Genomic DNA, 14,073 nt, shown 5'->3' on the forward strand with positions numbered 1-14,073 from the left:
AAAACAATGTCTCCTGGCCATTGTTTATTAAATCATCTTTCTCAACCTCCATGACTACATGTCAGTGCAATTTCTGCTGTACTAACTATAATTCCGTCCTTTTATGGCACATTCAAGAAAGCACAGCTGCATGCAAGTGAGAATTTCAGGGATAATCTTGAATCCTACCTAATACTCAAAAAGGAAATTAACAAACTTGGTGCAAAATTGCGCAGGTAGTGATGCAGTTCACAGTAGGCTGAGAATCTCTTTTCCATAATAGGGTTCTCTATACAAGGCAGCCATACTATATGGGAAAAGCACACTAGATTCAGAGTCATGAGACACAACTACTGTGTGATGTTGGCAAACCACATCCCTACTCAACGCCCCCATTTCCTTTGTACACTATGAGAGTCAGTTAATTCCCAGGGTCCTTCTTTGCTCCAACATTCTCTGGTTCTATGGCTACAGGAAGGGATGAGAAAGATAAGATAGGAAGCAGTGGACAAGGCTCTAGAGTCTTCAGGAGGCGCATGTCAATCATCAGTGTCCTTTCTGTAGGATATGTGAGTAGTAATACCATCTACACCAGTAGGACTATTTCCACCACCAAAGCTAGCCCGCCCATCAAGGCATCCCTGCCTGAAGTCTCAGGAGCAGGTATAGGCATAGCTGGGTGAGCTCCTCTTGGTCACCAGTCTACATTATTTATTCTGTGGGCTTCAGCATCAAACCAGCCCTGCTGCTTGATCAGTTTGATGATTGGGGGTTTCCTTTTTCACATTAGTCTTTTCTGTCTCCTCGATTCCCTGATGCTGTCCTCTTGCTTGGTTCCTCTGTGCCGAAGTACCCATGTGGATAAGTCTTCCTGTGGTCCATACTGCAGAAACTCTGCCTCTGCCCTATTAACACTATCCCTGTTTCATCATGTCAATTGTAGGACGCAAGTCCTGCTCCTGCCTGTCAGCCTCTGCTGGGCTCTACCACCTGCCAACAGGCCTTCTTTATGCCGCCCCCTTGCTGGCCTGGGTCTGTAAGAAGAGCAGCGTCCTCTTTGAGCTCCTATGGTTGTTCTCCTTGCCAACCAGCCCTCTGGATGCCCTTTCACTCTGTAGGTGACCTTTCCTAATGCTGTGAGCTGGTTGCTCCTTGGTATGATCTCTAGGCACCTGGAAAGCAGAGGGCAGCTCCTTCCCTGCACATGTACAGAGGTGTCCCTGGCTCTATTCTCCTCCTGGACACGAACATCCAGGCAGATAAGGTGAATGAATACTTGTTGGGGTGTTATGTCTCATTCCTGTTGCTCTCCTGAAAGTATAACAAAAGAGTGGGGAAGAGAGCCTAAAATAAACAGTGAAGGGACTCTTCTAACATGACCCAGTGAATTTTACATGTTTATGGGACCTTGGGGAAAGATGGGTACTGGAGGGGACGACTAAGCCAGCAAGCTCTCCACCCAAGTGAAGAGAGGTGTTTAAGACTGTAAACACTAGATTAAATTGTTAGCCACATTCTGGCTCCAAAGGGGAGGAAATCAAAACATTTGCATGAGTTCAAAGGGATCAGTGACATTGAGTGTCATTGCACTGATGATGGCCTGTTGTAACTGACATTGCTGTGGTAAAACAAAGGACCATACTTTGGAAAGGGGAGTTGAGAGCTGTCCTGTGCACATCTTTGCCTGTTTCAGTGTGCAGCTGTTGGGACCAGTTTCCAGGGGACTAAGCACCTAGGGGGAACTGAGGCTGCTCAGGACATTGATGCTTACTAGAAGAATTGTCTATTATTTGGTTTTTCATGAGACCAGATCTTAGTGTGTTCATGTGTTTCAATTTGAGGCCACAATGTCTACACCAAGGTAGAAGTCACAAGGAAGAGAAATACAGGGACAGTTTCCCAATTAAGTTAGGATAACTTAGAGGTATCAAATGGCCATATTCCAAGATATGAAAAGATTGTGTGTGTGTGTGTGTATATATATATATATATACACACACACACACAAGATATGGTATATCTTGTATATATGATAAGATGTATATATATATATATATATATAGTATAGTATATATAGTATATTCTCCTGTATATATATATATACTATATATATATATATATATATATATATATACTATATATATATATATATACATCTGTCTCTCTCTATATATATCCATGAGGATATAGATAGATATCTATATCTATATCTATCCATGAGGATCCCCTCAAGGTCCATCCATGTTGTAGCAATATACAATATACAATATACAATATATATACATATATATATAATGTATATATAATATATATATACTATATATATATATATATATATATATATTGTATATATATATACACAAGATGTGATAAGATTGTGTCTCTAAAGCATGAATCCTAGATCAGAAGACAAATTTGTTAGCTCTCCAAAGTATGCCGGAGAGAAATTTGCAGGAAATAGGAAACAGAGCAGCCTCCTGAGTGGTGCTAGCAAGATTCTTCATAACATGCATCTTGAGAAGATTGTAGCACAGCTGAAATGGGAGCTGAGGAGGGGCTATGGATCCTGCCTTTCTGGGGAGCATCTTGCCAAGTCACCAGAACACTTCTCTAAGCAAGCCAGAATGACAACTGCCCTCCTACAATACGGATGTCTGAGCTGGTTCCTCATCAGATTCACTGTGCCTTAGATGTGTATGTGTTTGAACGTAATGTGTTGTTGGAACTAGCCTCTTTCCCATCAATTTTGGATAATTAATCAGTTATTGTTATGAACCCCCACTGACATATCTAGAGTCATTATATGAAATAGTTGAAGATCTAAATAAAACAAGATAGACTTCCAGTAAATCAGCATGCTGATTAAAATGCATGAGAAGTATCATTCTTATTGGTTGTCACAGTCTATTTTCTTAGCTTATTACATCTCGTAGACACACTTTGTACTCACAACATTCCCAACTTGTCTCTCTTCAGGTGTTCATATAATATAAAAACAGTTCCTTGTCTGTCCTATAAAATTTGAATTGGGAAAAAAGAAATAGCATTTTATTTTAGCAACAAAGAAACCTACTACACCAAGACCACTAAGACTGATTGGAATTGAAATCCAGAGCTACCATCAAACATTGTGAGAAGCACATTTGGAAAAGCTGTCTCCTGAATATGGAGTATATATGGTCTAGGACAGGGTTGTTGTTGTTAATTGAGATATAATTTACATAGAACACTGTTTAAGGTATACCATGCCTTGATATGATACATTTATATATTGTGATATGATTACCACTTTAGCCTTAGCTAACACTTCTGTCACATCCTATAATTATCATTTCTTTTTGTGGTGAGGACATTTAAGACCTAGTCTCTTAGCAGTTTTGAACTATATAAAACAGTATCATTCATTATAATCACTATGCTGTGCATTAGATTACCAGAACCTATTTATCTACTTGTTGTAAGTTTGTACCCTTTAACAATATCTGTGCAATGCCCCTACTTCCCAGACTGATAACCACTATTCTACTCTGTTTCTGAGCTCAGCTTTTTAGATTCCATATATAAGTGATATCATACAGTATTTGTCTTTGTCTGGCTTATCTCACTTAACATAATGCCCTGAAGGTCCATCCATGTTGTAGCAAATTTGCTACAACATGGATGGACCTTGAGGGGATCCTCATGGATAGATATAGATATAGATATCTATCTATATCCTCATGGATATATATAGAGAGAGACAGATGTATATATATATCCATGTGTGTGTGTGTATATATATATATATATATACACAGATATATATATGTATATATAATAAGAAATATGGGAGATATATATATATATACACATATGTGTGTGTATATATATATATATATATATATATATATATATATATATATATCTCACACATTTTCTTTATCCATTCATCCATCAATAGACACTTAGGGTTTTTTTATGCCTTGGCTATGGGAATAATGTGAACATGGAGGTACAGATATCTCTTTGAGATAGTGATTTCGTTTCCTTCAGATATATGCCCAGAAGTGGAATTGCTGGATCATGTGGTAGTTGTATTTTCAATTTTTTTTGAGGAATCTTTATACCGTTTTCCACAGGGACTGAGCCAATTTATATTCCCACCAACAGGCATAAGGGTTCCCTTTTTTCCACAACCGTGCCAACACTTATTATCTCTTGTCTAGGCTAGTGTTTTTTGAAATATCCTCAGAACACCTTTATCAGAGTCATCTAGTGTGCTTGTTAAAAAGGCATCATCCAAATTCAAGATCTTTGGGAGGGAATTTGCTTTTTAGCTCACTTCCTGGGTGATTCTCCTGCAAATCAGGATTTGAAAACCACTCTTCTGAGAGCAATGGGTAAAAATATATAGGGAAGCAATTTGTTGTGTGGAAAATAATTTGTACGTCAATAGAAACTATGTGTTGTCTATGGCACACCCTATTGCCTTGATTCAGTGGGAGATACTTACGACTCTATAAGTTGTAGGTGACTGAGACAGATTCTCTCCAGTCTGGTAGAAGTTGGGTCAATTTTCCTCACCTGCTCCTCTGTGGAAGAGCTAGTTTTCTCTCCATTTGCATGTCCATTTCAATATTCCTGATCTATAAAGATATCTGGGTTTTTTGGATTCTTTTTTCTACTGATTATAGCATCTAATTTTTCTTTGTTAAGTAAAATATTTATCATGTTTTTATTTTTGCATCTGTATGAGAGGCATGATTTTATCCTTTTTTGAAAACTATTTTAAACAGCTTTTTCCAAATAAATAAAAAGCTAACACTGGAGTTGTCCAGTAGTGGAAATGGCCGCCCTGTGGAATCGTGAACTCCTCATCACTGGGAGTCCAAACACAAAAATTGTTCATGAGATTTGGTTAAAAAAAAAAAAAAAATCACATGCCAGAATTAAGGCTGCCTCTTGACTCCTCATTTTATTAGGAAATATGGGCATCAGGACACACATTGGATTGTAACGGTGACTCTCAATGCTGGCTGCACATTAGAATCATTTGGGCCCTACCTCCAGAAATACTGATTTAATGTAGGCCACTCTGGAGTGGGCCCTACATACAGTGTCATGCTGAGCCATATTGGAGCCTGAGGCAAAGGAAAAACTCGGTATGTTTTAATTTAAGATTATGAAATTTTATTGACCATGGATTTTTTTGCATTAATTTTGATCTTTAAGATAATGCATTAAAATAGTTTTATCTTTCTTAATGAGTATTTTTTGTACTCCCTTAAATTTTGTGCTCTGGGTACAGGTGTCACTTGCCTCATCCTAATCCCAGCCCTGCTTGGCCATCTGTACTTTTTGAAGGTCCTCACTCAAGTCATTCTCATGGGCAGTCTGGGTTGAGAACCACTGACTGGTTGATCTGTCAGGTGTCCTGCTTCCCTTTCTGTGCTGTCCAATATGGTAGCCACTAGCCACATGGGGCTACTACTGAGAACTTGAAATATGAGTAGTCCAAATTGAGATGTGCTATAGCTTTCAAAGACTGAGTAAAGAAAAATGTACAATATGTCATTAATAACTTTTATACTGATTACATATTGAAATGACACTAGTTTTTAGTTTGGGGAGCATCCTTTTCTTTAAAGCATTTTTTAACAAAATGTTTATTTATTTTTGAAGGAGAGAGAGACAGAGCATGAGCGGGGGAGGGGCAGAGAGAGCAAGAGGGAGACACAGAATCTGGGGCAGGCTCCAGTCTCTGAGCTGTCAGCACAGAGCCCGACATGGGGCTCAGACTTTCGAGCTGTGAGGTCATGACCTGAGCCGAAATCAAGAGTCCGAAACTTAACCGAGTGAGCCACCCAGGCGCCCCTGGAGAGCATCCTTTTCTTGGTACTGATTTCTGAATCAATCAGGTAGCCTAGGTTATGCTGCAATAATTTTTAAAAAAACAACCAAATTCTTAGTTGTTTATAACAACAAATGTGTGGTTCTGGCTTATACTCCATTTCCCACATGGGCTGGCATGGGTCTCTGGTCACTGTTGGGACACTCAGGGACCCAGGCAACGGAGGCTCTGTCTCAGTGTGCTTCCATGATTTCCAAAGCAGGAAAAAGGACATAGAGACTCATGAAGTGGCTCTTGAAGGCTTCTGCATGAAATACCCTTCTGCTCATATTTCACAGGCCCAAATAAGTTATATGGCCATACTTGACTTCAGGGAAAAGGCTGAGGAAGAATAATTCTGTTATGTGCCTGCAAGGAGGAGAATCAGAACATTTGTGAACAGCCCTAATGATTGCCACCATGGCAATACCCTGGCCTGAGAAAATGATTGCTGGTGGTTATGGAGCCATTTAGGCCCGTGGCACACTGCCTATGTATGTGTGAGACCAGCCCTGCCCCACACTGTTGCAGGCAGTAAACATGACGCTTTTCTCCATATGGCTTTCATTACAACTTCATTTCATTAGGAAATCAGTGGGGGTATTCTGTAACATTACAGAAATACCAAGAACGAGACCCACCAAGTTGCTTACAAACTCGGTAATGCTTCCTTCCAATATTCAGCAAGGAAAAATAAATTCGTGAGGTGATCTCATTTCCCTTTTATCCTCTTAAGAGCTTGGATGAAAAACATTGGAAATTCTGTGATCATAATGGGAAGAAAGACATAAATGTTGAGAATAGGGACTTTTGAGGATTCTTTTGGGAACATTGACAACGATGTATTATTAATGTTGCTTCTGTTTTTGGAAAGAGCACCCACATTACATTTGATCAAGAGTGGGAGGGGGTTGCAGAGGCTACACTCATCTTTTTAGACACAGCATAACCTAAGGAGGCAATAACAGTTTAGAGAAGTTAAGTATTAAACATAGCTTTTTTTCTCTTTTGTAAGGTAGAGAGAGAGTCATGGGGGCTATAGAGAAGTTTGTGCTCCTTCAGCTGAAGAATACATAAGGGGTATCTAGATGGACTATTTTATTTGAAATAGCTCCCAGCATTCTTGAACTGGGTTGGTAATAAGATTTTAGAAATATAAATAGTCCTAAGGGGGAAAAGGTACATACGGGACACGTTTGGTGTAAGAGAAAGAATCATAGTTGCCTTTATGGACAATTATGGATTCAAATGTTAGTTCCACAAAGTGCATAGCTGTGTAATGTTGGGAAATGCTGAAACAAAATCCCCCGGTGTAATATAGGAGAAAGAATAGCTTCATACAGAAGAGATGTGAAGGTCAAAGGGACAATGAAGAGCTAAGCTAATGCTTAGCTCAGTGGCCAGCACATAGTAGGGGCTCTGCAAATGCTGGTTCATCACCCGTCTTTTCAGGAAAATGCAGTTAAGAGAACAAGAAGGCAGTTCAGACAAGGGATGGACCCTAGGGTGTGAAAAGATGAGATCCCATCTCAGAAAAACTGGAGCAAGGATATTGTTGGAGAATTTCCAATGACTCCTTTTTCTCACCTCAGAGTTTTAAGACTTCATTTCTTTTTTAATAAAATTTTTTTAATGTTTATTTATTTTGGGAGACAGACAGAGTTGGGGGGCAGAGAGAGAGGGAGACACAGAATCCGAAGCAGGCTCCAGGATCCGAGCTGTCAGCACAGAGCCTGACACGGGGCTCGAACCCACGAAGCGCGGGATCATGACCTGGGTGGAAGTGGGACGCCCAACTGACTGAGCCACCCAGGCACCCCTGGTTTTTGGTTTTTTTTAACCTCTCTCTCTCTTCTTGTACTTTCTTGTTACGATTTGTTCTTTTTTTCCTCTTTATCCCCACTTCCCCTTTTTGGTGTATTCTTTCTGTCTTGGGATTCTATCCTCTCTTTTCTTCTTCACATTGTTCTGTCACTCCATTGCCCCCAATCCATATTTCTCTCTCTCCCCCATTTCATCTCTCGTCCTTTATAGGGTGTATAGCTCAGGTGACCTGGAGACAGAGCCAGTTATGTCTTGGGTGCCCCTCTGCCCCTTTCTGTTATTCTTCTCACCTTCAGTGGAACTTCTCCCTCTACACCATCCTCTGTTCCCCTGGGGCCATAGCAATTTGTTTTTCGTACTAAAATTTGTTCTTAGAAATGAATCTGATTGACTCAGAGTCACAAAGGTGTAAATAACGTAAAAAATTTGGTGCTTTACTTTTCCCAGAAGTACTGGAACTCCAATCAAGTAGAAAGCCTTTAGCCAAAGAAATAAATCTCTAATAGTAATTTCAGGGAAATGAAAGTTATGGAGCATATTATCTTTTGGGCAGGCGACTTTCCCTGCCAAATATGTCTATTCACAGAGTTCGTTCTGCTTTGATATTTTAGAATAAAATAAAATAAAATAAAATAAAATAAAATAAAATAAAATAAATAAAATATATTCAGAGAAAGCTAAAGTTAGATTTAGCCACCTTCTGGTACATGGAAGTGTTTCGGTCTTATCAGTTTGGGGCTAAAAACTGTTTAATTCCAAAAAGATTGTATAGAACAAATGCAACAGTTAATTTCAGATAAATCAGTTCAATCTAGCTTTTTCATTCTTTCTTATATATGACCAGTTTTAATGTAATTTTTAAAGGAATATGAGCTCCATTATATGTGTTTACAAACAGCATAAATCAATCTAACTGAAGAGCCTTACACTCTCTGATGGTGCCCTGCAGTGTGGTGGGGATTGCCAAGTGGCAGTTGAGTCATTCTATTCACTGTTGACCTCATGTCTAAGATCTATATGCTTTTCGAGAGTCTGCAAAAAGAATTGGCCCCTAAAAAATTCTATTTGTTCTGAAGTATGAGAAATGAAAATTAATAAATGTAGAACTGAATGTCTGCAAATCAAAACATTTGGTCACTTGGTTGTCACTCAGTTGTGTCATTTTCTATAGGTTACTTTTAATATAGGAGGTGACTGTATTTTAATATGTGTGATGTCATGTGGGATGGGTCTTCCACAGGTAAGAGCGCATGGGTCACTCAGGTCTTCGAATAAGCCATCAGTGTCAGAGATTTGAAAATCTGAAGTGCAAAATCACGAAACTATTTCTCAGAGCAACATGTGTCTCTAGGCACAAAATGGAGGTTCTAGTTTGGGTAGGTGATATTACATCACATTTGCTCTCATCTGGTGACATTAAGGATGGAGCAGCTGGGCAGGAGCCATCAGTATCACTGGCAACAGACAAAAACTGGGAAAACCTTTTTTTTATCAGAACTCCTTCTAGAAAAAAAGTACTATATGGAAGTAGAAGGATGGCAGGGACTGAATTGCGTGTCCCCTCAAAGTCATATGTTGAAGCAAGCCCTGAAGCTGTATTGGAAATAGGGTCTTTAAGGAGGTGATTAAGTTTAAATGAGGTCATATGGGTGGGGCCCTGATCTGATAGAACTAGTGTCCTTGTAAGAGAGGTGACAGAGACGGCAGAGATCTCTCTCTCCCCCTCTACCATGTTGGAGCACAGCGAGAAAATGGCTGTCTGCAAACCAGAAGGACTGCTCTCACCAGGAACTGAATCAGCTGGCACCTTCTCCTTGGACTTCCCAGCCTCCAGAATGGTGAGCAATAAATTTCTGTTGGTTAAGCCACCCCGTCGGTGGTGTTCTGTTATGGCAGCTCAAGCAGGCTCAGACAGAGGATATTCATTGATAAGCAGCTTCGAGCGGGGTCAGGGAGCTCGGGACATGCTTCAGGATCAAGAGATGGTCCCCAAAATGCCTCCCAGGTCTGGTGAGCTACAAGGCTTTTGCTTTACCAAGGTGGGTGTGCAGGTTTGGGACAGAGCTAAATTTCTGAGAACCAAGTGCCCCCCATGCCAGTGGAGCTGCTCGTTCACCCTTCCCCAAGCAGCCCTCAGCCTTCCTAGAAATACACGTCAAACTCATGTTTAGAGAATATGTGTGCAGGGACACTGAATTATTAGCTGCCTAGATCACCCATAGGCTTATGTTTGGTCCACCTTGGCCAACTTTTGGCCTTCGTACCTCAACGTCATAGCCGATGCCATGGGCCTTACACATTTGGAGAAAAACATACGGGAAAACCAGCGAGAGATTGTTGTGCTTCAGCTGGGTCGTCATCACTGCATAGCGACTGGCTGCTGGTGACTGGAAAAGACCACAGTTGCATGTAAGACCCTTCACAAAATACTTGTTTAAAAAAGTTTCTTTAATGTTTATTTATTTTTGAGAGAAAGAGAGAGCTAGCAGGGGAGGGGCAGAGAGAAAAGGAGACACAGAATCCGAAGCAGGCTTCAGGCCCCGAGCTGTCAACACAGAGCCCTACACGGGGCTTGAACTCACAAACAGCGAGATCATGACCTGAGTAGAAGTCAGACACTTAACTGACTGAACCTCCCAGGTGCCCCTCTTCACAAAATATTTAAATAAACTTTAACTTTAGAATAAAGTTAAATACTAAATAAATACTAAAAAAAACTAAATAAATAAAGTTAAATAAATAAAGTAGATTAACAGAAAAGTTGTGAAGATAATACAGAGAGTTCCTATCTCATATCCTGTAACCTTGTGGTATGTTTGTCACATAAGCACACAAATTGCTTCCTTGCTGTTAACTTAAGCCTGTACTTTATTTGGATTTCATTAGTTTTTGCTAAATCCCTTTTTATGTTACACAATCCCATCCAGGATGATGCATTGTTATTCAGTTGTCTCCTTAGGTTCTTTTGGGCTGTGATGGTTTCTCAGACTTTCCTTGTTTTTGATGATCTGGACAGTTTTGAGGAGTACGGATCAGGTATTTTGTAGAATGTCCTCTGTCGGGATTGTCCCATGTTTTCCTCCTGACTACACTGGGATAATGTGTTTTTGAGAAGAGGATCACCCAGGTACTTTCATCACCTCGTACATCGAGTTGTATCAACACAACTTGTGATGGATGATGCCAATTTTGATCTTGCTGAGGTAGTTTTTGCCAGGTTTCTTACTATAAAGTTACTTTTACCTGTTTCTGTACTACACTCTTTGGAAACAAGTCACTAAGGGTAGTCCACCTTCTTGAGAGGACCAATGGTAGAATTTTGATTCTAACTGCTTTCTTTGTTTGAGAAACTGCTATTCCTTATTTTGCTTGCCTGTCAGTGGGAACTATCCCAAAGAGACTGGTTATGCTAGGCCTGAAGTATTTAAATTACAATATTTCCTAAAAACTTTTAAAATTTAGTATGTAAACAAGAAAGTATTTTATCTTGGCAATTTTGTAGCATGTCCTTTGTGAGATGTGATATTCGCCTTTGAAAATCAGTTATGTTTGTCCTGGGATAAGTGGAAATTTGGAGAGCAGTGTGTAGGGTCACGGCCAACCTTTGGGCATAGTAAATGAAGGTGCCTGGCACAGATTTTTAACTTTGGGGACCTTTAGGTTCTGGGCAACCAGGTGCTTGCCCTTGTGCGGTGACTTGGAACAAGAGAAGGAAAAAGAGGTACTGTGGGTCCCCAGCTGGCTGCAAGGATCATAGTGGCCTGACACTGTTGTGAAACATTAAGACTTGCTCTCTCTGTCTCTGAGAGAATGCAGGGGAGCCGGGGGCTGACTGAGTGCCCAGAGGAGGACGAATGGGCTTTCCCTGCCTGTATAACACATGCATTCCCTCTCTCTCTCTCTCTCAGATTTCATATTCATCCTTTGTGACATATTTCCCCACATATATTGTAATTTCTTTCAACATTTACAGAAAGTACCATATCTGATGGTCACATTTTCAGCACTGTTAAGCTTGGTCTTCCCACATGTAGGCAGAGTCCACATCTATAAAAATGTTAGTCTCTCACAGGCTGATGCATCTTGAGTTGTACATCTCCCTTAGTATTGCCCCATATGCAGCCACCGAGAATTTTAATTTTGCAGAAGAAAATCTGTTGGACCCGCACATGCCTCACAGCTGTGCTTTGTTATCACTCTGACCTATCATGAATTGTTCCCCTGGCTGCCTCCCTGTCATGACTGGGAGTTCTCTGAAGGCAGAGCACTGCTTGGTGTCTGAATCTCCAGGCTGGATGTGATGCTAGCACAGAATAGGCATTTCAGCGTTTCTTGAAAGGATGAAAGAATGGATGCATGGAATAGAGTAAGTCTATAGCACTTCCTCTGACTTAAGAGACTCTTCCAATGTAATTCAGGGGGCATCCAGTCAGTGAGTGCTTTGGGGCAGAAGCAGACCCTAGAGAATGACAGAAGATCCCCAGAGAATAACTCAGGGCAGTCACTCCAGACCTTGCCCCCAGTAGACATCTTTTGGAGGACAGTGTAGCCCCAGTGGGCTATCCCAGTGGTGGCATTATTGGTGGGGTAATAAGAACTGGCTGAGAGAAGTTCTGGCTCAGCCATTCAGTCTGGAGGAGCATGACCACCAGGCCTGCTCACCCTATCATGGCAGGTTGTGCCATGTTCCTGCCTTCACAACAAAGGCCCAGAAGCCTGAGTTTTTGTATATGGAAGTGAACTGTAAATACTCTGGAATTCCATTGTGGTTACTGAGCATGTAATTGCATGGTAATTACCATGAATTCACAAGATAATTCCAAGGTTATTTTTGTCTTCTAAACTTGTCTTATGCTGCCATAGCATATAGACTAGCAAACCCAAGACTAGGCCCCAGTCGGTGAGGGAGAGAGGTAGTGGGCTCGAGCTCAACACCATGTATCTTGGCTCCAAAGCAAGGTGAAGGAGCTCACTGTCCAGTGTTACTGGGCGACAAGTAAGGACAGGCTATCCTGAGGTTTCTTTGTCTCTACAGAGACAGACTGCAAGTCCTCTCCTCCCAGACCTGGGGTTCTGATTCATTAAGAATCTGAAAGAAAAGCCAGGACATTTGGTATGTGTCTCCAGGCTGTGTCTTTTCTGTCTCCATCACCATCCTACGCCAGAGCTTCATGGCCTGGACAGCTGCTTCTCCTTCCTACTCGGGAGGTGGGGATGCACACAGAATTCTGTGGTGGAAAAGTTATATGGAGTCAGAAAGACTGAGGTCGAAAACCTGGCCGACCTTGAATGTGTCATTCAACTTGTCTGACTTCTAGTGATTAAATAAGCACCTAGGCCAGCACCTGGCACCTGATAAACAGTAGCTACTATTGTTATTGCTCTTTCTCTGAAAGTGTCTACAGGCCCCAGAGCATTATGGACCTACACTAAATGTAATTTCCCGGGCTGTTCCTACCCCCACCGGTGCCTGGGGTTCCGAGCATTACCACAAGATTGTTTCTCAGACCCAGGTTGGTCAGTGCTCAGAACTCTTCAGTGTCTCCTCCATGCCCATAAGACGAAATCTAGATGCCTGGGCTGGTGTTCTCCCACACTGGCTCAGGGGGTTGCTCCAACCACTTCTCTCACTTTCTCCTTCCCGAATTCTCTGCCTCAGCCCACCTGGTTCATTGCTATCTCCAACAGACCATGGGGCTCTCTTCAGCCTTGGTCCCTTCTGCTGGGCAGGTCTCCTTCCCCTTGCCATGTAGTGACTGCCCTAGTCTGTAAGGCTAGGCCAGGTTCCTTCTTTGTAGTGGAAGAACTAGGCCTGTCCCTGCCAGTCCACAGTCTTTTCTCCTAAGAACTGCAGCAACAGGTTGAGGGGCCGTCACTCCAATGGCACCTACACGAGGCCTTGTTTTTTTCCTTGTGTATGTGCTATGTACTTTCTATTTCTTTTTTTAATGTTTATTTATTTATTTTTTGAGAGAGAGCACAAGCAGGGGGAGGGACAGAGAAAGAGAGAGAGAGACAGACAGACAGAGACAGAGAGATTGAGAGAAAGACAGAATCTGAAGCAGGGGCTTGAACCCACGAACTATGAGATCATGACCTGAGCTGGTCAGACTCTTAACTGAGCCACCCACGTGCCCCAATCTACTTTCTATTTCTTTTCAACTTCTCAAGGACAGGGACTCTGGCAAATGTCTTTGTATCCCTGATGCTGGGTGAAATTCCTGGCTTATATTAAGTGCTTAAAAATGTGTTATAATAATGCCAATACTCTTTTCAGACTTAACTAACTCCATAGTTTCCAGAGGAAAATACTGTCGATAATCTAGGGTTGTCTTTTATTCAGCCAGATAGCACAGCTGACAGTGTTACTATGAGGATTAGATGAGTATCTAAAGACCTTG

The 14,073-nt window shown here is 41.3% G+C and overlaps 1 protein-coding gene and 1 long non-coding RNA gene across 11 annotated transcripts in view; one reads left to right on the forward strand and one right to left on the reverse strand.

Moving 5' to 3' along the window:
- LOC131518078 (uncharacterized) overlaps nt 1-14,073 on the forward strand; it is a 129,139-nt gene that overhangs the window by 26,975 nt on the left and 88,091 nt on the right. The window lies entirely within an intron of this gene.
- Nucleotides 1-14,073, reverse strand: part of IQCH (IQ motif containing H) — a 212,130-nt gene that overhangs the window by 6,982 nt on the left and 191,075 nt on the right. For all 7 annotated transcript variants that reach the window (XM_058740614.1, XM_058740613.1, XM_058740617.1 and 4 more), the window contains 2 exons: nt 9,937-10,059; nt 2,930-2,991 (listed from right to left, as the gene is read on the reverse strand). In XM_058740614.1, coding sequence (XP_058596597.1) covers nt 2,930-2,991; nt 9,937-10,059 — 185 coding nt within the window. The remainder of the gene's footprint in view (nt 1-2,929; nt 2,992-9,936; nt 10,060-14,073) is intronic.

This window comes from Neofelis nebulosa, chromosome 7 (genome assembly GCF_028018385.1).
Source record: "Neofelis nebulosa isolate mNeoNeb1 chromosome 7, mNeoNeb1.pri, whole genome shotgun sequence".
Taxonomy (NCBI): Eukaryota; Metazoa; Chordata; class Mammalia; order Carnivora; family Felidae; genus Neofelis; species Neofelis nebulosa.